This window comes from Paroedura picta, chromosome 8 (assembly GCF_049243985.1).
Source record: "Paroedura picta isolate Pp20150507F chromosome 8, Ppicta_v3.0, whole genome shotgun sequence".
Lineage (NCBI taxonomy): Eukaryota > Metazoa > Chordata > Lepidosauria > Squamata > Gekkonidae > Paroedura > Paroedura picta.
Genome location: NC_135376.1, coordinates 15594508 through 15619212, shown reverse-complemented (window position 1 = coordinate 15619212; position 24705 = coordinate 15594508). Strand labels below are relative to the sequence as shown.

At 45.3% G+C, this 24705-nt stretch overlaps 1 protein-coding gene across 2 annotated transcripts in view; it reads left to right on the top strand.

Annotated features, from left to right (window-relative positions):
* The window catches only part of SERPINI1 (serpin family I member 1), a 90461-nt gene extending 84513 nt beyond the window's left edge, over positions 1-5948 (top strand). For both annotated transcript variants that reach the window (XM_077348494.1, XM_077348492.1), the window contains 2 exons: positions 2361-2450; positions 5597-5948. In XM_077348494.1, coding sequence (XP_077204609.1) covers positions 2361-2450; positions 5597-5673 — 167 coding nt within the window. In that variant the 3' untranslated portion in view covers positions 5674-5948. The remainder of the gene's footprint in view (positions 1-2360; positions 2451-5596) is intronic.
* The last annotated feature ends 18757 nt before the right edge of the window (positions 5949-24705 follow it).

The following is a 24705-nucleotide window of genomic DNA, read 5'->3' as shown; positions in this document are numbered from 1 at the left end:
GGGGAAGGCACTGGCAAACCACCCCGTATTGAGTCTGCCATGAAAATGCTAGAGGGCGTCACCCCAAGGGTCAGACATGACTCGGTGCTTGCACAGGGGATACCTTTACCTTTAATACTCTTCAATGTGGCGATGTAATGGCCATGAACCTATGGGAAGTAGGGTCATGAGAGAGGGAATTAGAGTCATAGAGTCTACCAGTGCCTACTAGTCATGTTGCATAAAGGGAGCCTCCATATAAAGAAGCAGCAAACCTCTGGCAGCATCAGACGGAGAGCTCAGATTCTGTGCTATTTGGTTGGCCATCTAGGGTAACTGGTTAGCTGCCGCATGAAACAGGTTTCTGGACTAGAAGGACCACTGCTCTGATCCAGCAGGGCTCTTTTTCTTATCAAATTAGACTGTGAGAGATGCTTGTGTCCAAGAGGTCTGACAATTGCATGGAGAGAGAGTTGCATTTTGATAAGGGTGCATAAATACGTGCTGTAACAAAGAAAGGGAGGGGGAGGACTTTCTAGCTGCGATGGAAGGACCAGATGGCAGAACCATTTGCTTCTCGCATGCAAATCTCACTTTTCTCCACCAGTGAATAAAGTGGCTTTCTTAAAAAACTTGATTTGCATCGCAGACTGAACTCCCTCGTTACGATTTTTCCATTAGAAGAGAAGAAATAGGGTTTGTGGTGAGTCTCCTCGCTGCTCTAATTCTGGCTGGAAAAACCACATTTCCCAGATTACCCTCCCACCTGGGCATGCTTAGCACTTTGGGGTGGGGGTTGTAAAAATGCTGATGCATTAAAAACAAAAGTTAATCAAATACTTTGAAAAAAAATACAAGCGTCTAAAAGGAAGCCATTAAAGATTTCCAAATTTAATTAAGAACAAGTCTTGCCTCTCTGCTAATATGTTTGGCCCACAGTAGACCTTTGTACACCAGATATTAAATTTAAATCAGCTTACTGTCGGATGGCACGGTGACAGACACCTCCGGAATATAATGCGGTTCATAATTCTGAAATGTGCTTAGTTCTGCCTTTGGCTTGGATCCAGCAGAACGTGACTTGCTTGCCCCTCCTGTCCTGAAGTGCTGCTCCTGGGGGACAAGGGACCCCCTGAAGTCAGCATTCGGGGGACTGCCGAGAGAAGGAAAGGGGGGATGAAATCTCTCTGCTCCTGGAAATGGTCCATTGGATCTCAGCCGTTTTCTCTGCCTCCTGAGCCACTAGTCCCTTCCAGTGGCACAGTAAGATAATTTTAAAGTCCAGAAGTGGATTGGGGGGGGAGGGGATTGGATCATAATGTATGCATCCAATGTGAGTCTTAGATCCAAAATCCTGTCCTCACTGCAGAATGGCCCTTTGGTGTCTCTGGCAGCCATTGCTGCAACAAAAACAATTGTTTGAACAGTATTGAATAATGGCAGAACACTGGCTTCTTAGTGTCACATTTGTGTTCAACAATGCCTCAGGGGCATGGGCACCCGTTACACAATGTTCCCCTTTTGGTCAGCCCCAACAGCTGCTGTGAGCCCTTTATATACTCTTCCCTACCCTCCCTCCTCCACTAGAGTGCTGTCTCTTTAACTTTAGTCTGCTGTCCTTCCCCTAGTCTTGGAGCCTGTCTTACCCAGGGAGCAGTTCTGCCTATAATCGCTTTCAGCTGTCTGGCCCTTTTGGTTTCCAGGGTGTGATGGTTAAGAGCAGTAGCTTCCAATCTGGTGAGCTGAGCCTGATTCCCCGCTCCTCTACATGCAGCCAGCTGGGTGGCTGGCAAGGTGTCAGGGATGGCAAGACCTCTCCTGGCGTAACCTTCCTGCTACCACTTGATGGTTCAGTGAAGGGAGGATGGGGGATTATTGGCATTGAGCCAGCAGGCAACATTACTTCCAGCACAAAACCGGAAGTGACAGCGTGGCTTCAGTGCGGCTCTTGTTCTAGCAGTGTTCCATTCCACTTTAATGCTGGAAGGGGTGTCACTCAGTTGCCTGTCCCTGCCCCCTGCAGTCTCCTGCCAGGTGCCAAATCTAATTCCAAGGAGGCACAAATGCACTCAAGGTGATCCGAATAAAGGCCAACCAGAGCTATGTCTCATCAAAGCACTCCAACTCCGCTTTTCATAAATAGGTGGCCACTCTATGAAACAAGACCTGCGGGGATGGCCCTGCTGTAACTTTCAAAGTTCTGCCTCTGTAGGTTACAAGCTTTTTCCTCTGCAAGTACTGTTGGTTTATCATTCTGGCTTGTGTGCTTTGTGTGTCAAAAATGATATGATGCCCAAAAAGAGAATGATTGTTTAGAGGAATGTTGGGATGTTTCAGAGCCAACCTGTTTCTTTTCTCTTCTACCCCACCCCGACCCCCAGGAATGATAGCTATTAGTCGGATGGCAGTTCTGTACCCCCAGGTCATAGTGGATCACCCATTTTTCTTTGTGGTCAGAAACAGAAGAACGGGTGAGTATGCTAGTCTTTCCCGCCATGTTTCTTATTCTGCCATACTAAAATCTTCTCCTGTTCAAAGCTGTTTATATGGAACCAGCTCATCAAATCTACTCAAAAGTTGGTGAATCCCATTCAGTTCAGTGGAGCTCACTGCCAAATACGCATGCAGAGGATTGCATCTAATTTTCCTTTTTCAAGGGAGAGGCTTCAAGTGGCAGCAAGCCTCTCTCCAACTATTTACATTAATGTATGGTTGTTGAGCATGCAGAAGTTCAAGGTGTTGGGAGGCGGTTCTGAGTAAGATGACCCTTCTGGCCAATGTAGGCTTTGCCACTAACCTTGGAAAGCAATTCTGAGCACGAGTCATGGAGGAGCCATAACAGAAGGGGCCTTTCCTCTGGTGGCAGGTACTTTTAAACCTTATGAGTGAAATTCAGCTAAGGAACAGTGTGCCTTATTCTACTCCTGTTATCTTTTCAAAAAAATCCCTTCTGTCTGTGGCTCACATTGAGTGGGCTCATAATACAGCTCATAATAGCTGGGTCCTCTGACTCATTCCCCAATGAGGAAAGGCGGGTCAATCAAAATGGCAGCTGTATAGCAAATAGTACACAGCACAAAATTGCTATTGCGCATTTACAGATAAGGAAGTTGTGCATTTCAGCCCTCCAACTTATTTGCATGCATCCAAACAGAGAGCCATGTACTCCTGCAGACAATGCTGAAGGTCATGCTTTTCCAGATACCTCCAATTGGGTCTGAGATATTGGACACCTCCGTTGACTTCCCTTTCAAGAAGGTTGCAATTATCCGATGTTTGAAAATGTTTTGGGGAGAAACCATTTTAATTCTTCACAGAATTGTCCTCGTGTCCTTCTGTCATCAGTGCTCCTTGCCTTTGATGCTGCAAGAGCATTGTTTTCAGCAATCTATCAGGTTGCCCTACTAAAGAAATTCTCCAAGAGCATGTAGTGGGATCCATTATTTATCTGCTGAACAAGACTGATGAGCAGTGCTGTCTTTATAATAGATCTGACTGAATGTTCTTTTGAACATTCTACCTGAAGGGCATATCTACAAATTCCACCAATCGGAGGGAGGGGGTGGAATTCTCTGCCAACGGTCTCCCTTGAAGACCCAGTTAGATAGGACTTGCTGTGAATTTCTCCACCAGTCCACTTTCTCAAACATTGTGGATGATTCTGTTGTTTGGTTAGTTTGACTGGCACTGGGTAAAGAAAGCTGAACCTGATCTCTTCCCTGTTTTTACTTTTGCTCAGCTCCATAGTGAGAATTATCTTTTTCCTAATTTGGCTTAGGAAAAAAATTATCTTTTTCCTAGCCTGCCTATATCCCCAGAAGAGCTCTACGCTCCGCCACTTTCAACAGGCTATGGATCCCTAGCCCTAAAGCGGCACGTCGGACCTCAACAAGGGCCAGAGCCTTTTCAGTCCTGGCCCCCACCTGGTGGAATGAGCTCCCTGAAGAGTTCAGGGCTCTGCCAAAACTTCTTCAGAATTCTTCAGGGACTGCAAAAGGGAGCTCCTCCACCAGGCATTTGCTTGAGGCCGACTGACCCATAACATCTACAGGTCCGTCCGTCCCCCCCCCCCCGACTGAGAGGTTGAACCTATCAAGGAAGTGTCAAAGTTATTGTTCTTGAAATACTGTTCTAGTTGTTCTAGTTGGTATGTTATTGTTATATTGTTATATTGATATTGATAATGTTCTATGTAAATGTTCCAAAATGTTTTATGTAAACCGCCCAGAGCCGTAGGGAAGGGCGGTATAAAAATATAAATAAATAAACAAACAAACAAATGAATAAAAGGCTCTAGCATTAAGTCAGACTGGAAGAAAATGCTGGTTTGAATTAATGCTCCTGCTTGGAGCTTATACTGCCAAAGACTGACCCCTCAGTACTTAAAATCCTCAGTGCATTAGATAGAATAGTTGGCTTTTTTGTTTTCTTGTTGTTAAGCCATGAAGAGCGTACTGTCTGGCTGATGGTGAGGAGGAGGTAAGCTTCAGCTTCCGTCCACCAGAAACTTAATTTTCTGTCAAAAGATGCCCACCCCAAAATAAACACCACCCATCTCCTGCTTTACATACCAACAGGCTGATGATTTTATCATATTTAAATTAACAAGAGCTTTAGGTCCAGTTAGAATCATAGAATCCTAGAGTTGGAAGGGGCTGTACAGGTCATCTAGTCCAACCCCCTGCTCAACGCAGGATCAGCCCTAAGCATCCTAAAGCAGTTACAAAAACCAAAACATTACACTAGAAGTAGTTCTTTTGTCTGGCTCCCTGCTTCACAATGCGTGGCAAAAAGTGAAATGGGAGGGGTAGGACCCAGTGAAGGACCAGACACAAAGCAAGTAATAGGGCACTGGGTGATATATGATGTATCAAATATTACAGTGTAATAAACAGACTTCCAAGAAGTCTTCAAACATCAGTTGGTTCTTTAATGTCCAGAATATTAAACAGATCCCAATGCATTTTGCTGTGTGGCTTTATCAAGGGATATCAATTTCAATGTTTTCAACAGGAAAATTCAATTTAGAGAAACAAACCCTTAACAGAGAATAGGACTCTGGAAGGCCTTAAGCTAGGAGTAGCAGTTAATAGAATTGTTATATAATAGCCTTACGCTCTGTTAAGAGATTGTTTCTCCAAATGCGTGGGACAGATCTTGATTTCCTGAACGGCCCTCTCTAGTTACCCCTGTTTCCTGACAGGCTGTGTGGTGTAGAGAGGCTTAAGTGTCAGCTTCAAATCTGGGAGAGCAGAATTTGAATCCTCACCCTGCCATGGAGGCTTGCTGGGTGACGCTGGGCCAGGCACACACACTCAACCTTGCGTGATGGTGATGAGGACAAAATAGAAGAGGGGAGACTGATGTCAAAGGGTGCTTTTGGATCCCCATTGTTAGGGGGATTCAAGTCATCTCCGTGAGTTATCCGGTCTTGGATGGTTGGAGTACTGTTAATGTTTGTACGACAAGGAAAACAAAAACAGCATCCCATCTGCTTCCCTCCTTCCGTCTGCCTTTCATGGTTGTGAATTGTTTCTCCTGTTGAAATTATATACTCTTATCTATCCAAAGCAGCTTACGGTCTTTCTCTCTCTCTTCCCCCTCCCTTTGTCTTTAGGCACTATCGTCTTCATAGGAAGAGTGATGCACCCAGAAGCTATGAATGCAAGCGCCCATGACTTCGAAGAACTTTAACCGCCCCAGGGGCACACAGAGATACAAACACAATGGAAATAAGCACACTGAGTTTGCAGTCGATGTATTTAAGGGTTGCCATGGGTTTTTTTCTCTCATTTTTTTTTGCGATGTTACCTTTGAGACACCGTTTAAAAGAAGAAAACGTTCCATGTAACGCCGGCTAGAAATTGCAGGCCGTGGTTGTGGAAGAAATGCTTTCAGTATTCAAGTAACTGTTGTTGTCCTTGTGAATTGCTGTATTGGTCCTTTCAATAAAAGCCCTCTCCCTGTCAGCTGCTGCAGTTCCTGGTTTAGTGGATTTGAGTGCAGAACTCACTCGATGCCGTTGTTTTGTAATCACGTCCTGGATATGCTGCGTGGCAGAGAGAAGAAACAGGTGAAACAGAAGGAGCAGAACGAGCGGGGGGAGCAGCATTGCACTATGTTGCAACATCACTTCTGCTTACGTGCCTGGAAGTGACATCACAGCAACGCTCTAGGAATTTCCCAGATCTCTATGGTTGGTTTGTGTTCTGTTTGTTTTGAAAATTCCTAGAGCGATGATGCCGTGACATCATTTCCAGATACGTCAGATACAGTGTCTCAGCATCACTGTGCCTCAGACCTAAAACTCCCAGCAGATGGCTGGCAATTCTAGCAGGTACAGAGGGAATGCTCAGGTTCTTAATCATAAACAGATATAACATAATGATCTCCTTTCAGAGGGATCCCTGCAACAGCCACCATCTTGAGCAGGGGTAGTCAAACTGCGGCCCTCCAGATGTCCATGGACTACAATTCCCAGGAGCCCCCTGCCAGCATTCGCTGGCAGGGGGCTCCTGGGAATTGTAGTCCATGGACATCTGGAGGGCCGCAGTTTGACTACCCCTGATCTTGAGTCTTGGCAAAAAGGTGGGCTATAAGTGGAGTAAATAAACTACTCTGGCCTACCTTTCTGATAGACAGCATTCATGCCCAGATCAGCCATTTCTGAAGGGTCTTGGGGATCAGCTACTTTGGAAGCATGTAGTTCTGATCTTCTCAGGTATGAAGAAGAAGACTTGGTTCTTATATGCCGCTTTTCCCTACCCAAAGGAGGCCCAAAGCAGCTTACATTCACCTTCCCTTTCCTCTCCTCACAACAGACACCCTGTGAGGGGGGTGAGGCTGAGAGAGCCCTGATATTACTGCTCAGTCAGAACAGCTTTCTCAGTGCCGTGGCAAGCCCAAGGTCACCCAGCTGGCTGCATGTGAAGGAGGAGCGGGGAATCAAACAGAGCTCGCCAGATTAGAAATCTGCTCTCCAAACCAGGGTACTGGGGCTGTAACTCTGATCAAAATGTCTAAGAGCCTCATCTCTAATGTATAAAGGCAATACAATCTTGAAATTGGTTACTATCCTAAATGGCACAGCTTCATAATCAATGGGGATAAGTGAATAATTTATCAGATGTTAATGTTTTCTTTGCTGTGCATGGATTACCGGAAGGGGCATGCTCCTTCTGCAATACCAGGGATTGTCCATGCAAAAAGCAAGGCAAAACCTAAACATCCCATAGAATTGCAGTAGTACTCAGATGCAATTGTATAAAAAATGAAGATGGCCCTGGCCCAAGGGAAGTCCCACAAGAATATGAGAATAATCTCTGCTAGATCAGACCAGTGATCCAGGTTGCCCGGCATCTTGTTTTATACAGTGGCCAAACTGCAGTTACCCTGCATGGTAAACAATGAATGCTTGGAGTCCAAGACCTTCTGGCCTTTGGTGGTTTGTTGTCTCTAAATGATTAGTTATCATAGCTAGTGGCTATTGATGAACCTCTGCTCCATGACTCTATAGAGCCCCCTTTTAAAACCATCTGCTCTGAGTTCCCAAATATAGATTAGACTATAAATTCCGGAAAAATAAATAAATCAGTGCTCATGGGTTTCATTACAACCACTGGCAGTCAGGCTGAAGTTGGTTGCTAACTTATTCCACTGATTTCTGCAGTGAATCTCTGGTTTCATATATCTCTTCTTGGTTCTTTATAGGCTTCTGTTCTCTGTTGTATGATTACTCGTAACTTGACAGGATAAACCAGGGACAGAAGCAGCTCAGAAGTGTAATAGACAGAGCTTCCTAGATCAGTCTTGACCCTCACTCCAAAGCAGCAATATGAATGCTTGTGTGGAGTGGATACAGAACAGATGCAAACAGTAACATCCTAAGAAGAAGTAGATCCTTCTCATTCTAGTGACTTCCTTAGAAGGGTGCAGCTCAGTGCTGAAAACTGTGAAAAGGCTGCAACCCTATACCTTGCTTTGACTGAAGGTGCAATCTTGCACTGCAGATCGTATCCCATCAAGTGTTTATGCAAGCCCAGCTTCTTTCATAGAATCATAGAGTTGGAAGGGACCTCCTGGGTCATCCAGTCCAACCCCCTGCACTATGCAGGACACTCACAACCCTATCACTCATCTACTGTAACCTGCCACCCCCTTGAGCCTTCACAGAATCAGTCTCTCCATCAGATGGCTATCCAGCCTCTGTTTAAAAATTTCCAAAGATGGAGAAGCCACCACCTCCCAAGGAAGCCTGTTCCACTGAGAAACCGCTCTAACTTTCGGGAACTTCTTCCGATGTTTAGATGGAATTTCTTTTGAATTAATTTCATCCCATTCATTCTGGTCTGTCCCTCTGGGGCAAGAGAGAACAACTCTGATCCATCCTCTATATGGCAGGCAGCCTTTGAAATACTTGAAGATGGCTCTCAGATCCCCTCTCAGTCGTCTCCTCTCCAGCCAAAACAGGCCAAGCTCCCCCAACCTTTCTTCATACGTCTTGGTCTCCAAACCAAAGTGTGCCAAAATGTAGCTGCCACCAGAAAAAAAGGCAACTTCTGCCAGGGTCAAACCAGAGTGCAAACCAAAAGTCAGGCTCAGGATCCAAACCGTCATATAAATAGTGCAATTAATATATTTTTTTAGTTCCCCGTAATTGCCAGTCTCTGCAATTCTATCTTTTCACCTTAATAGCTTTTCACTGAGCAATAAGCATGGTTCTTAGGACCACTTGACTTTCAAATGTAATTTCCTAGTGTTCAGAAAATGTGAAAGCAATGAGTGAACCCGGGGGAGGGGGCCACCCTTGGTGTTCCACTTTTTAAAAGAATTATTATTTTTATTCCTGTGAACAACCTGCTGTAAATAACAGAACAGTTTTTCTGATACCTGCGGACTTGGGGGGAGATAACAGGGCCGGGCCTCTCACAGAAAGGAGGACGAGGCTCATTAATACCCAAGCCCCGGTGTGAAATTCACCTTTCCCATTTTTTGATAAAGGCTGCAGTGAAGTGAGAAAGGTGGAAAAAGGGAGGAGGAGAAATGTAATTCAATTTAAGGTTTTTTTAAAAGGCAAGCAGAATTGGGAAATGAGACAAATTATCCTGCTGAAATTACTAGCAACATCTTTTTAATGTTTTGTCTTGTGTTGATACCATGGGGTTGTCAAGGCAAGGTTTGTTCCGAGGAGGTTTACCACTGCCTCTCTCTGTGTCAAAACTCTGGCTTATCTTACTGGTCTCCCACCTGAATACTGTCCACGGCCAACCCTGCTTAGCATCCAAGATCCGATGAGGTCAGGCTAACCTGGCCCATCCAGTAGCATCTAGAAGATCTGAAGATCTTTCGTTGAGGATTCAGCACCGATTTACCTCAGACTATTTTTTGAGAATCCCAACCAGATTCTCTTTCCATCAGCCACTTATTACACTCCCAGGAGACCAGTTCAAGTATGTGGATCCCCAGTTGTATCCTGGACTGCTTTGGCTGACTGCAAGTTTTGCTATTTGCCCCAGTGGGAAGCGACACATGTCCTAACAAGCTTGGTTAAGAGCGCCAACTTCTAATCTGGCGAGCCAGGTTTGATTGCCTGTTCCTCCTCCACATGCAGCGAGCTGGGTGACCTTGGGCTTGCCACAGCACCGATAAAGCTGTTCTGACTGAGCAGGAATATCAGGGCTCTCTCAGCCTCACCCACCTCACAGGATGTCATTGTGGGGAGAGGAAAGGGAAGGCAATTGGAAGCCACTTTGAGACTCCTTTGGGCAGTGAAAAGTGGGGTATAAAACCCAACTCTTCTTTTAATAGACTGTATGTGCAAAGAGCACCTCTTTGGAGCCATCCCCTTCTCCCTCCCCCCTTTCTGTAGTGTGGTTGCCAACCTCCTAGAATTATAGCTGATTCCCCCAATCAGTTCCCCTGGAGTAAATAGCTTCAGAGGGTGAGCAGCACAACATCCTCATGCAACAGCACAACATCCTCATGCAACTAATCTCTGCAAATTCAGCCTTCTTTTGCTTCATCCCCAAATCTCCAGGAACTTCCCAACCTGGGGTTGGCAACCCTAACCTGTGGCCCTGATCCCAATCAAGACCCCACATGCTTGGCAACTAATTCCCCATGACCAGCAGCCTGATGGTGCAAGAGTGGTGGTAACACACGAAAACATCCACTTTCTTGTCCACCACTAACTTGATATTGTGGTTTGCCCAGTGGAGACCAAGGAATCCTCATTTACTCAGGGGCACTTTCCTTCAACAACCTTGACCTGGCCTTCCCTGGGGCCGGTGTGCTTAGCACTCCATGGCCGGCCATCGTGTCAGAACAAGCCCTCCCACTGTCTGGCCCGTTCGCCCCAGTTCCCCTGAACCAGGTGTGGGAAAATGAAGCAGAGCCTTTATTTTGTGCATTGTGGGTATGGCAAAAGCAGCAGCCGAGCACCCTTTAAAAGAATCATGCTCTGGTTATGCTTGAGGCATGGTACTCTTAGACATCCTGGAGAAGACAAAGGCCCTCTGCATGGTAGGAAGAATCAATTGGAGCTAGAAACACCATAAAGAACAAGAGAGGCTAGGAAATCCTTCTCATCCACTGACAGGAACATATCTTATTGCTCCAAATTCATTAACCCAAGGGGGGTGGGGGGAGCGAAGAATGGACAAACTTTTGGTTACAGGCTCCTTGTTTGCAGCAGAGACCAGCAGCCAGCCTCTCTCTGCAAAGAATCGTCTATTAAAGGAGTGGGAAGAGAAGCAATCGTTTGACCAGGATTTATAATCAACTAGCCCCAGGGTATGTATCCTATTGAACAACGAAATAAGGAAAGGAGAACTTTCAGCAGTGTTAAGTAAATCTTGAGTTCTTGACTCCCAAAGAGCTCCAAAGTGGCTGATTTCTTTCTTTCTTTCTTTCTTTCTTTCTTTCTTTCTTTCTTTCTTTCTTTCTTTCTTTCTTTCTTTCTTTCTTTCTTTCTTTCTTTCTTTCTTCCTTCCTTCCTTCCTTCCTTCCTTCCTTCCTTCCTTCCTTCCTTTATTTATTTATTTTGGTATTTCTATACTGCCGCTCTCCAAAACTCTTGTGGCGGTTCACAACAGTAGATAATATGCAATTATTGTTGTTGTTGTTAGGTGCGAAGTCGTGTCCGACCCATCGAGACCCCATGGACAATGATCCTCCAGGCCTTCCTGTCCTCTGCCATTCCCCGGAGTCCATAAAACCCCCTAAAAGCACCCTTACATTACATTAAATAGATGGCGATCTATTCCTATTAAGAGTTCTAATCTCCCACCCTACCCCACCCCAGCCCCCATTCAGCCCATGGGTCAAAGTTCTCTCTCACTGGGAACGAGGGACCAGATCTAACCACACATTGGGGGATCCTCCAATGAAACATTGAGTCCCCGCCCTGGCCTCAACTATATGCCTGGCGGAAAGCTGACAACTCTGGCAGGGCCCTTAGCTCTTCCAAGAGCTCATTCCACCAGGTTGAGGCCAGGACCAGAAAGGACCTGGTCCTCGTTGAGGCCAGGCGGATGACCCAGGGGCCCAGGACAACCAGGATGTTCATACCCACAGAGCAAAGAGTCCTACGGAGGCATAAGCAGTTAATCAGTCCTGCAGATAAGTGGGACCCAGGCTGCATATAGCCTTAAAGGTCAATACCAATACCTTGAACTTGACCCGGAAGCAGATTGGTAACCAGTGCAGATGTCACTGTGCAGAATATGGGCCCTCAGTGCAGTGCAGAATATGCCCCCCCCATGATGTTTTGCAGCCCCGTTTTGTACCAGCTGCAATTTCTGGATCAAAGCCAAGGGTAGACCCATGTAGACCAAGTTACAGAAGTCTACTCTGGATCACTATAGCCAAGTGGTCTGAGGGCAGGTAGGGTGCTAATAGCTGCACTTGGCACAGATGGAAAAATGCCATTCAGGAAGGAAGGGAGAAATGGAAACCAAATGTTTACATCACATGGTGTGAGAGCCAACAGAGTGGACTGATAAAGAGGGGCAGACTTCAGTACTGGGTTTGATTCCCAATTCCTCCTCCCCATGCAGCCAGACAGATGAATGTGAGCCAGTCACAGTTCTCTCAGAGCTCTCAACCTCAGCTACCTCACAGGGACTCTATTTTGGGGGAGAGGAAGGGAAGACTCCTTCAGGTAGTGAAAAAGTGAGTATAAAAACCAACTCCTCTTCCTTGTCATCCTCCACAAACTCAACTGTCCTGACCTGGATGATCTTCCTTAGCCTGATCTTGTCAGATCTCAGAAGCTAAGCAGGGTCGGCCTTGGTTGGCATTTGGATGGGAGACCACCAAGGAAGTCCAAAATTGCTGTTCATGGAGAGACAATGGAAACCATCGGAATGAATTCACAGGTAAGATCAAGGGCTCGTTGCACATCTACCTCTTCTTCAGACTGATGTTAAATTGTCCCTTTCTCCAAACCATCTTTGTCTTAGCCATGAACTAGTTTCCAAAGTGGATGCATTGCAAGCTAAAGTGAATAGAAACATCATTGCAAAAACAGCCAGAGTGAATTGAATGGAGGGAGTTTAATGCAGCTTTGTGAATGCCAAGCATTTGATGTATTCCATTACAAAATAACCAAGTATTATGAATGCACAGCACTTACTAGTCTACTGTGGTTCCTCCTTCCCCCAAAAAAACCTCAAAGATGAAGTCTCTGCACAAGAAGAGATTAACATCTGGCATCTGGACCACATTAAGGAAATGTCTTGGAAAAGAAACATGTTCCTTATTATCAAAGTGCATAAATCAAGGAAACAATTATTCTTCCGCTACAATCCCTATTTATATCCTCTCCTCCTAGGGCAGCTGGTTCCAGGTGGGGGAGGATTCTCCCCTCCTCCTAGGGTATCCTAGGGTATCCAAGTCCAGGTTGGGAAATTCCTGGGGATATGAGGGTGGAGTCAGGAGCAGGGGAGGGAACATGAGTGGAGGGACTTGAGCCAGATGGGATGATAGGGAATCAACTCATCAAAACAGCAATTTTGCCCTGGGGAAACATGAGTTTTAATTCAGAAATTATTAAACCCACTGCAGGCTATATAAGTCAGGCATGGTACCATGCAGGTGTGCCTGCCTTTGAATCTCCCAAAGAAAAAATATTGTGCTGATTCAGATGCCTCAGGCAGATTACGGAGTGTGTGGTTGTAAACAAACACAAACTCTACTCTCCACAGTTGTGTTCTGCTCCAATCAACTCTTTGAGGGGACAAGACCTCCTACCTATTGATTTTTTAAAAAATGTACATTCTCTCTAGCCCACCTTTCTGATGGGGCTGAAGGCTGATCGCCTTGCTTTTGTATTTCGCAGTCAGGAAGCATAAGCCATCCTATAAGCAATGCCACAGGAACAGGATTGCAGGCAAAAAAGAATAACCCATGCCAGGCCATGAACAATGCAAGGAATAAATGGCAAAAAGTAGAAGCTGAAGCTGGAAGAGTAAAGTAATGCATCCATGAAACAGTGCAATAGACCAGAATCCCATTCCCTTAATGAAAATACAAACCATTTTATTAGACGACACGCCTATTTGCTTCATAGGATGCCCCTTGTGAACAGTTTCTGATCTCCACATTCTTCTAAAGGTTGAAATGTGGGTGCTTTCCTGAACAACTCTGGCAGGCCTTTCCACAAGGTGGGAGCATGAACTGGAAATGCTCAGGTAGAGCCAACCATACCTATTTGAAAGGATGGAACATTCAGAAGTTCCTACGTTGCCCAGGCTACCCTGAGCTCATCTGATCTCAGAAGCTAAGCAGGGTTGGCCCTGGTTAGCACTTAGATGGGACATTCAAGAAGTCCATAGTTGCTATTTGGGGATAGGCAAGGGCAAGCCACCTCTGATCATCTCTTACCTTGAAAAGCCATAACTCATCTACTACTTGATGGCCCTTCCCACTACCATCAGTTTTAGAGGGCTTGAGTAAAGGCATTCTGGTGGAGCATAGTGGATTTATCCCCTGCTGATTTTTAAGGAAAGCTTTGTGTTGGTGGAGGAATGGATATACAAAGATCATGGGTCAGAGCTCCATATTGACCCAAGAGAACCCTTCCAGCTTTAGGTCAATGCAGAACTTTCCATACATGGTCTTCTCAATAATGTGAATCTGCAGTCAAATGGCTTAGCAGATGATAATTACTAGGGTGGCAGCTTTTTGGCAGATCCTCAAAGTCAGTAAATCCCACAGTACAAACCATCATTGGGAAATCTCTGAAGCAAGAGAAAAAAAATCTTCCTATCCTGATTTGAAAACAAACATTAGAAGCTGTAAAAAGGCAATAAAACCAGGGTTGACAAACAGGGCATGATTCTCATTGACTCTGGAAAATGAATGTCTTTCTTGATATATAAAATAAAGGCTTGTAAGACCACGAGTCATAAAATGACAGAAATGAGTAAGCGATCGTTTAGTTCAAATGTGTTCGGCTCGTATTTCTCCAGATGCTTCCCCCACCCCCTACCAACATCCATCTCGGAGACAGAATTGCTGAGTCATATCAAACCTTCTCCAAAGAGGGATCGATGCAAGTTATGCCTTTGTTAGAACATTGATAGCCGGATCAAATAAGCCATCCTTAATAGCCATTATCAAATACATATTTTCTCTTCTAGCGTGACTGGAGGCAGAAAATATGATGGTCGTAATCCATACTGCGCCTTTAGGACAGAAAGGAATCCAAATATCTAAAACAAAGTCATGGGTAGGGTTGCCCGGGGTATGGGAATAATGTAGAACAGGCTTCCCCGGAGGGTGGTGGGTTCTCACAGATTGTGAGTGGGTGGGCAGAAGGGGTTGTGCCAGTGGTTGTATCTTGTGGCCTTCCTTCCATGCCCAGGGAATTGCTGACTGCCATTGTGGGATGGTAGGTGAATTTCTTCCAAGCTAGGCTGGATTCTGGAGATTTTTGGTGGGGGGGGGATCACTTGGGATCAAGTACAAGGGTAGCCCTGTGTAGATGCATTAATCTAGTCTGGAAATGATCCTTGCATAGATCACAGTGGCTAAGTCTTTGGTTGAGGATGGGTTTCAGGGACAATGGGGCCCCAACTCCGGCCAACGCTATGCCATTCTGCAAATCCTATACCTGTGATAATTGACTGTAGATCAGGGAGGACTGGGGTAATACCGCTGTTTTATGGGTTTTTAATGGTCTTAAGGGACTTCTGATTGATTTTATGGGGTTTTTAATTTGTTGTGTAACCCACTATGAGCCCATAGAGAGTGGTGGAATATAAATCAAAGCAATAAATAGATAGATGATAGGTGGGTGGGAGACAGACAGACAGACAGACAGACAGACAGACAGACAGACAGACAGACAGACAGATAGATAGATAGATAGATAGATAGATAGATAGATAGATGCTTGAGCTTTCAGAAGGATTTTCTGGCATCAGAACAATCCCATTATTATCAAGAGAGGATTATCAAGTTTCTCACCCCTGCTGCTTTACCCCTGTTTTGATTTCACTAATCTCTTGCTTAAACCAAGTCTGAGATTATGACTGTGCAAGTCCCTGTTTCATTGCATGTCACTGTATACACTTATCAACCATATTCAAGCATTAGCAAATCAGAACTCTGTATTTCCTGTATATGATACACATGAATAATGTAGAAACAGTGTATAAAAATCAGACAACATACATCCATAATACAGCAATACAAGCACTTCAAGAAAACGAGAGGCAAAAGATGGAGGGGTAAAAGAGCCGACAAAGATATAAGGGAATACAAAAAGAAATAAGATGGTGAACTTTGGCTCATCCCATTTGCTAGCCAACAAGTTCTTACTTGGCACACCAGGTAAGTTGCTGGGGCACTGAGGCTAGGACAGGGTTTCTGGATAGCCTTGGAAGGGTTTTCCAGAAAGGGTGGGATTTAATTATTTTTATATATATTAAAAATTTGTTAAATATTTACCAGGTGATATGACCGTATATGGTCAGGTTTACCTCCTGCCCTCCCAAAATTGCCAGTGATTGGCCTAGTGGGAAGGGGAGGGGCCCCAGGTGGGCATGTCCACAGCTCTGCTTCTCAACCATATTCTGCGCAATCACACCACTTCTTGGGTTTCTCGAAACCTGAAGAATGTTTCAGGGGAGGGGGGGAAGTTAAGAAAGGCTGGGCTAGGAGATGCTGTATCACTCCAACAGTTCTTAATATTCCTGCTACAGCAAAGCTAAATTCATTAAATTCATTCCTCTCCTTAGAGGCCACAAAGAGATCAATCTACAATAGCGTGTGTGTATGGGGGGGGGGAGACACACCTACTCTCTTAAAATAGGCTGATAAAGTCAACGTGGATGCCATTGCTGGTTGTAACCTTAGGACAAGTAGACCACCAGATGTCACTGTGTCCCAAGAAGCAAGAAGGAGACTGGACTTGAATGCTATTCCAGCTGTTAGTCAACCACTGTAGCCAGAATGATGCTTTCAGCGACACCTGCCCTGTTCCAACAGCACTTTGGGTCAGGCGATCTCGAACATTAGCAAAACAAAAAGGCACCACATCAAACAAGAATGAAGCAGATGATGGCAAAGCCCCAACAGGTGTGATGGAAATTTAGAGTCACAAACCTGTAACACAAATCTCTAATATGTTTTGACAACCGTCCATGGAAAGGTGTGGTATCAAAGAAACATACTTTGAAGGGAAATATAAAAAGAACAAATGTGTTTCTAAAGCAAAAGAAGGTGAGATAGTGGAGTCTGAATGCAATCAAAATTAAAAGCAGGGTTTTACAAGAACAAGTACAACAGCTGTGGGCAAGTTGGCCCACTTAGTTTCTCAGGCTCTGTCCTATGTTATTTGGATTGGAAGGATTCTCAGGGTGGTTTCAAGCTCTCCTACTTCTTCCTCACCCTTCCTGCATTCTCAGCCATTCTGTGTTCTTGAACAGGGGCTACCCTATTCTGGCTGGTGATGTGTTGCAGCGTCAGGGAAACCCTGTGCTCAAATCAACTTGAGATACTGAGAGGGGGAATAAGAGAGAAACAAGCTGCATCTCCTCTCATTCATCATCCCATGGGCTGGAAGATGGGTGAACATCTGAAGTTCTCTGATTAATGTCCTGCATGTCTAAAAATCTAACCCAAATTCATTCCATAGAGACAGCTAGAAGTAACCAGTTCCTTAGCGCATCCTAGGCAGAATTGCTAACTAATTACATACCGTAGTGATAATTTCCATACTTATGCAGGTTGACAGTGGCTAGAACAGCCTTTCTCAACTTGTTTACGAGTGAGAAGCCCCTGAAACATTCTTCAGGCTTTGAAAAACCCCAGAAGTGGCACAATCGTGCAGAATATCTTTGGGAAACAGAGCTGTGCACACACTTATCTGGGGGCCCTTCCTCTCCTACCACCTCCAGGCCCATAACTGGCCATTTTGGGAGGGGGACCATATATAGTCAGATTACCTGATCAAATTATATAAAAAATTAACTCTCGCCCATTCAAGAAACCTTTCCAGGACTGGCAAGAAACCTCAGATTTTCATGAAACCCTGGCTGAGAATGCCTGGGCTAGAACAACAGAGCAATGTTCCCTCTAATTCCCCCCCCCCCGTCCTTACTAAGCAGAGTAGCTCACATTCTGAGCAGAATATAACTACTGTAATCTTAACATATACAGCCTCTTGTGGTGCAGAGTGGTAAGTGGCCGAAATGCTGTCTGAAAGCTCTGCCCATGAGGCTGGGAGTTCAATCCCAGCAGCCGGCTCAAGGTTGACTCAGCCTTCCATCCTTCCAAGGTCGGTAAAATGAGTACCCAGCTTGCTCTTGCTGGGAGGTAAAATGGTAATGACTGGGAAAGGCACTGGCAAGGCCACCCTATTTTGAGTCTGCCATGAAAACGCTGGAGGGTGTCACTCCAAGGGTCAGACATGACTCGGTGCTTGCATAGGGGACACCTTTACCTTTTTCATCTTAACATGGGCCGTGCAAGACCCTGCGCTGCTCCACCTTGCTGCTGAGCATGGCTTCCTGTGTTAATGAGCAGCTCCCCACACAGCTTAGAGGGAACCCTGCAGCAGAGGGTTGTATCCTGCACTCTGCTCTGCTAATGGCAGAGCCTTCCATCAAGACAAGGAACCTCCCCACCAGAAGAGACGCATTCCATTGGTGGAAGACAACTTGCTCCATCCAATAACTGATGTGAACACGAGAGATGCAAATGTACATAAATCATGCAGGCTGTAGAACCAGGTTTTGTTGTTGCAGAATTGTATTCCCCTCTCTCCCCGTACACGTTAATGCTGAACACACACTGCCTCTGGGTATGTAGGTAATTATTATCTCTGAATGCCGCCAGAATGAAAAAAGATGGCAATAAACGGGGAAGCATCGGAAAAGTTGCTGCCTTAGCATCAGTCTCCGTTTCCACCAGGAAAACAATGCGCTCAGATATGCGGTCGGCTTCTGCTGCTTATAGCCCAAGGGAAGCCGGCTGGCATTTACCTTTGCCTTTTAAAGATGCTGACTGCTGGTTGCCCCCAAGGACCCTCCCGCAAGTTGGAGCAGTGATGATGGACACAAACAAATGGAAGCGTCCAGACTACATAGCTAACCCAGTCCCAAAGAGAGGGCATTAAATGCGTGGAAGCAATGAGCGCAAACAGACATCATGCATCGGCAGGTAACTGCCTTGCTCAGCTCATGAATGGAGTCACCCCTTTGATTCAGCGCCGCAGCCGTCGATGGCCGTCCAAAGTGACCTTGGAAATCTCAAACGGCTCAAAAAACATACAGCTGTGTTGTATTTGTTACAAAGACTGTATTTGCAATATATATGTAAATGGTTTGTCATGAAAGAGGATTGCTTTGTTCCCCTTCCGACCCGCTTGGGGGAAGCGGTGTAAATATTGCACTGCCCTTCCGTGGAAGGAAAGCACACGGGAGACTTGTGATTAATGTTGGGGAGATGGAATGTGACAGGAATCGGATGTCAATAAAGGTCCCACGTAAAATCAACAGAGGCCGTGCCCCCCAATGCCCTCAGCTGTTTTTGCAAGCAACTGTCATCATGTCACCCTCCAGAATCTCATATAACCGGAATAAAATCACCCTCAGAAAGCCTCCACTAGTAGCCTTGTGGTCGGGTTTGATCCAACCCCTCCATGCCATTCAGCTGGACAGTCCAATGCACTGGAAGGGGCTCTTACTGAACATCTCCAGATGTTCCAGGGGGTCCACCTTGCACAGTTTGAGAGATAATGGATATGCCTGAGAATCCCAGCAAATAAATGCTGTTTTTTATATTTTCAAAGGGAGAGCAGACATGACTTCTTGGCCTTAGTAGTTTCTGGTGCAGCCTAAGGTATTTAGTTTGTTTATGCAACTGGGATGAGCAGGCCTAAGGAATAATGCTGCCTCCACTCCACAATTTTGACTATTGGAAATCCCCCCCACAGACACCGTTTTTATGTTTTAAAATTAATATCCACCTACTATTAACCTAAGTTCAGTTTAAGGTCTTGGTTCTAACATTCAAGGCCTTATGTGGTCTGAGTCCTGTGTATCTGAGGGACCGCCTTTCCCAATACGCCCACAGAAAAACACTCCAATCTTCAATTACTAACACATTGGTGGTCTCTAGCTCCAAAGAAGTGAGCCTGGCCTTGACCAGGCCATGTCTCTAACCAGGTGGAATCAGATGCCAGCCAAAATCTGGAACCTGACGGAGCTACTGAAATTCTGCAGGGCCTGTAAAACGTCACTCTTCCACTAGGTTTGTGGGTGAGGCCAGTACACGTAAATAATATCATACAGGCCTCTCTCCTTCCATCTCCAGAAGATCCCACCACTGAATACATGGAGGAGGAGAAGGAAAGTGGAGCATGGGCTATTTTGTTTGTTTGTTTGTTTGTTTTTAATGTTTTTATTGTATTTTAAACTAAATTTTAATGTTGTAAATCTCCCTGAGCTGGTTCACAGAGAGTGGAGGTCTATACATTTAAATTAATAAGAATAAACAAGAGTTCTGCTAAATCTGAAACACTGTTTCCTACTTTGGGAAGTTTTAGTCCTAATAAAGTATTGTTACTGGGCATGAGTGATTCGGATTAAATTTGACTGATGAGTGCATGAATCACCCCTGATTCGTGCATGAATCCCCCCTGATTCGTGCATGAATCCCCTGAATCAAATCCAAATTGCCTTTCCCCATTACTCTAAGTGGCCGAATCACAGCTATCCAAATTGTGGAATCACAATTTGGGTGATTCAGAAAAGCCACGGTCATTTAAAGTTTAAAGGGAAGCAAGAGAAAGGGAGAGAAGCAGTTTTCTTTCATGCTCTTGCTTTCCCATCTTTCCGAGGCTGGGGGGGGGAGGGGGGCATCCTCTCCAGACCAATGGTTAAGCTCCCTAGTGTGTTCTTTTAAGGACATGCTTCTGCAGCTATGCTGCAGGATTGGTGCCTCTACCCCTAACTCATACCCCCTCACGGCCATCAGAAGTATTGCTATGCTGGTGGAACGGAATCTTGGGATTTTGGTGAAGTTGTCATAAAGATTCCCAGTCATGGAAGTGTCTCCTTGAACCAGTCACACACTCTAAGCTAGCACACCTTAGCAATCTGTGACTGTTGTTGTTGGCAAAGTTTAAATATGCAAAGGAGGAGTAAAATGCAAGCTGCTTAAAGAATAACTACCTTTATTGAGAAGAAAAACAACTATGTAAAGACAGAGAGGAGAGTGAGAGTGCTATCAGTTGGACTAACTGATCTCTTCTGGAGGCAATCAGGGAGGAAGTGAGCTCAAAGGAGCAGGAAGTCTCCAGGTGAGCCAATCAGAACCCAGGAGGAGATTGTTTGAAAAATGCCAGGAAGTTCCTGATCTAGACATGGTAACTACACATCGCCTCTGATGCCCGCTGTTGGATGTTCTTCATATATGCTGTTGAATCATGCACACTACAGATTCCAAGAGTTGTAAAGATAAAGTGGAGGAGAGGAAAACAGTATTGACTGCTTTGGGTCCCCACTGGAGGAAAAAGCAGGGTATCATCAATGAAGTAAATAAATTTAAAGATCTGCCTGCCCTCTGCGAGGGCAGATTAGGAGAAACAGCACTGCAACACTTAAGCGGTACTTTTGTTCTGCTCTTCTAGTCTCCAGGGCAGAGTCTGCACTTACTTTGTTTATTCCATTGTCAATCCTGTTGAATCCAGATTGCTTTGAACTCGAGTCTTCCTCTCCCCCCCCCTCCCCATTGAAACAGGAAAGTCTTCTGCATGTGGTTAGGGATGCTCAGAAGAGAGGGAGGGAGGCAAATGGAGACTCTCTCTGTTTTCTTGAAGGGGGAGAGGATCCAAGAAGTCAGAGGAGGGGGGGAAAATCCTTTCTATTCTTGAAGGGGGGAGGGGGGGAAGAGGATCGAAGAAGGCAGAAAAAAAAATCCAAGACCAACAGAAGTTGAGAGAAATTAGGGGCTTCTCCTTTAAGGCAGGCTTATCACATGACCACCTGTGGCCAATCATGGGTTCCCTACCACGGAGGAGAGCGCAGATTCAAAACAATGTGATTTTAAAATATATTGAGCATTAAAAGCACTTTAAGATATCGCACAATAAAGGTAGGGTCACTCCGGATCAATCCTTCTTAAGTGGGGCCAGAGATGCAAACCCTTGAGTGCGAGCTGAAGAAGAGTTGCTTCTTATATGCCACTTTTATCTACCAGAAAGAGTCTCAACGTGGCTTACAATTGCAACAGCCAAAGGGCCGTGACTCCTGCATTTGAATGAGCCGCGCCATTGGACACAAATTAGACTTGGTTGCTTTCTATTTGTTTTATTTAAACTGTATTTTTTCTTATTGCATTTATCCTTTGAGCCGGATACACCACCCAAGGATTGAACCTGGGACCTTTTGCTTGCAGAGCAAATGTTCTGCTGCTGAGCTATGGTTCCTCCCCTTGAGAGGTCATGCCAAAGGGTCTGTAATGGTCAAATGAACATCCATGGGGAGCCAGAGGAAAGCTTAGAATTTATGGAATGTCTTTACAGCTTTTCAAAGCCAGTTTCCTTGCAAAGACTCAAAGCAGCTTGTAATAAATAATGTACCAGAGTGCAAATACAAGGCTTTTTGTGAGTGATTTTTTACAATCCGTCTGCTCTCATCTGTCTCAGAACCTTTAAACAGTTAGCAGATGCATGCTGGATTGTCAATACTGAAATTTACCACATATTGGACATTCAGTGTAACAGAGATATAAAGCCCTAAATTCATCCCAGGCTTGTATGCAAAATTAAGGTCTTGCAGGTTCAAATCTATGCTGGATCGCCACCTGACCACCAGGTACTGCGGTTTTGCAAACACAACTAAAATTTCACCGACAACCAATCTTCTTGCAAGGAAAAAAAATCGCTTAAAAAAAACACTTAGGACTTTTCACCTGCTTTGTCACTGGTGCAGAAGGTGGCATGATCCAGAGATGGACCTACCACTGGGCCCCAAACCATCTCATGAGATGCTTCTTTATTTGCTCCTCTCCCAGCACTCCCAAAGGCCAAGTATGCAACCTGACAGAAGCACAATTTAAAAGCTGATATCCTTCTCAGAATTTTGTACAGGATTAGGGTTGCCAGCTCCCATTTGGGTTGTTTTGTTGGGTGGATTATATTAAAAGGTCCCTGCCCTCCCCAGGCTCCATCCACCAATCTCTAGGAGTCTACTAACCTGGATCTGACGAGCATTGGGGGATGAGGGCATTTACAAGGAGAAAGAGAAGGGCCTAGGCTACATTATCAGCATAGCACCAGACTTAGCATGCTAGTGACATCTAGGTGACACTCTGGTATTTTGGCAAAAACTCTATGGTAAAACAGGCTTCTACTACAGAGTTTTCCCTCCAATACCAAAACATTACCCAGACATTGCTGGTGTGATGATGTCACTTCCCCTGCAACACTGGCCGTGAAGTCTACGCCTTCTCTTTCATCCTGGAAAGTCTTCTCCCGCCAGCCAGCTGATCAGTGGCTATGGGTAGGGCTCCCCAAGGGACCTGGTAACTATACCCTGCCTTGCCTAGAGTTTGCCCCAAATGTCCGAGAATTTCCTAAGCTGGAGTTGGGAGTCCTGTGCCTCACAAACAGTCTTTCCCTTAGCTCCCTGCCCGCCAGTTTGAAGGGAAGAAAAAAGCAGGATGCATCTTGGAACAACCTGAGTTTATTTACAAGCTAAGCCAAAATGCAGTGATTTTTGCCTCAGATCATAAAAGCTCATTATCGCCGAACCGAGGGAATCATTTCCAAACCTACGCAAATGCACACAGGTTCCAAAACGATGTCACATCATTAGCACCATCCGTGCTTTCACAGTCACTGAGGAATTCTTAACCTTAGTGGATCAAGAAATTTGCACCTCTTTTATGCTCTGCCTTGAGCATTAATTATCTGGTGAAACGTGGTGATGTGCAAAGCCTCACAGAACGTTTTGCCTGACACTGTAATTAATGACTGTTTTGAATGTGCCGGTGTTTCATGCAATCTGATAATGCCACCTTGTCCTAGAATCTGACAGCAGCAGGGACAGTGTAAGGCAGAAGAAGGGAACAGCAGTCCCCTCTTCAAAATTTCACCTGCGGTTGCCTTCTACTGAGTTTTACTTCTCAAAATGACTCTCTGACAAAACTCATTTATAGCTTGCCCACATAGAATCTCCCCTATCACAAGAAAGTTTCTGAGCTAGTGCATTGCCATGATTAGAATTCAGAACCAGGGAGACCTGAGTTCAAATCCATTAAGCCATAAAGTTCAGGGGGTGATCATGGGCCAGTTGTATTCTTTTAAGGTTGCCAGGTAGGGGGGGTTCCCATCTGCAAGTTGGGGAACTCCTGGAGAGGACAGAGACCTCAGGGGGGATACAATGCCACAGGGCATCCATTTTCTCCAGAGGAACTGATCTCTGTAGGCAGGAGTTGAGCTATAATTTGGGGGCATCCCCAAATCCCACCTAGAGTCTGTCATCCCTACATTCTGTTAATCTAACCCAGGGGTAGTCAAACTGCAGCCCTCCAGATGTCCATGGACTACAATTCCCAGGAGCCCCTGGCAGGGGCTCCTGGGAATTGTAGTCCATGGACATCTGGAGGGCCGCAGTTTGACTACCCCTCCAGAGAGTTGTCATAAATGAAAATACAGGATGGCTCTAAGACTGAGCTCCTGGGATAATGGATGGGCTATAATATTGACTGGTAGAAAGTAGAGAGTAATTTGGAAAAGCTGGAAATAAAGTAAAGAGCATCATGGATTTGCCCAGCTTGGTATAGTGGTTAGGAGTGCAGACTTCTACACTGGCAAGCCAGGTTAGATTCCCCGCTCCCTCACATGCAGCCAGCTGGGTGGCCTTGGGCTCACCACAGCACTGATATTACTGACGGAGCAGTAAAATCAGGGTTCTCTCAGCCTCACCCACCGCACAGGGTGTCTGTTGTGGGGAGAGGAAAGGGAAGGTGAATATAAGCTGCTTTGAGACTCCTTCGGGTAGGGAAAAGCGGCATATAAGAACCAACTCCTTCTTCTTCTTCTTCTTCTTCTTCTTCTTCTTCTTCTTCTTCTTCTTCTTCTTCTTCTTCTTCTTCTTCTTCAGTTGATTCCCCTGCATCTCAAGAGTACCAGCAAGCTTTGGCAAACGAAGGAAACAGGGGCCTTTTCCTATTGGCTAGCCCAGCAGCACAGGAAATCCTTTGAGGCAC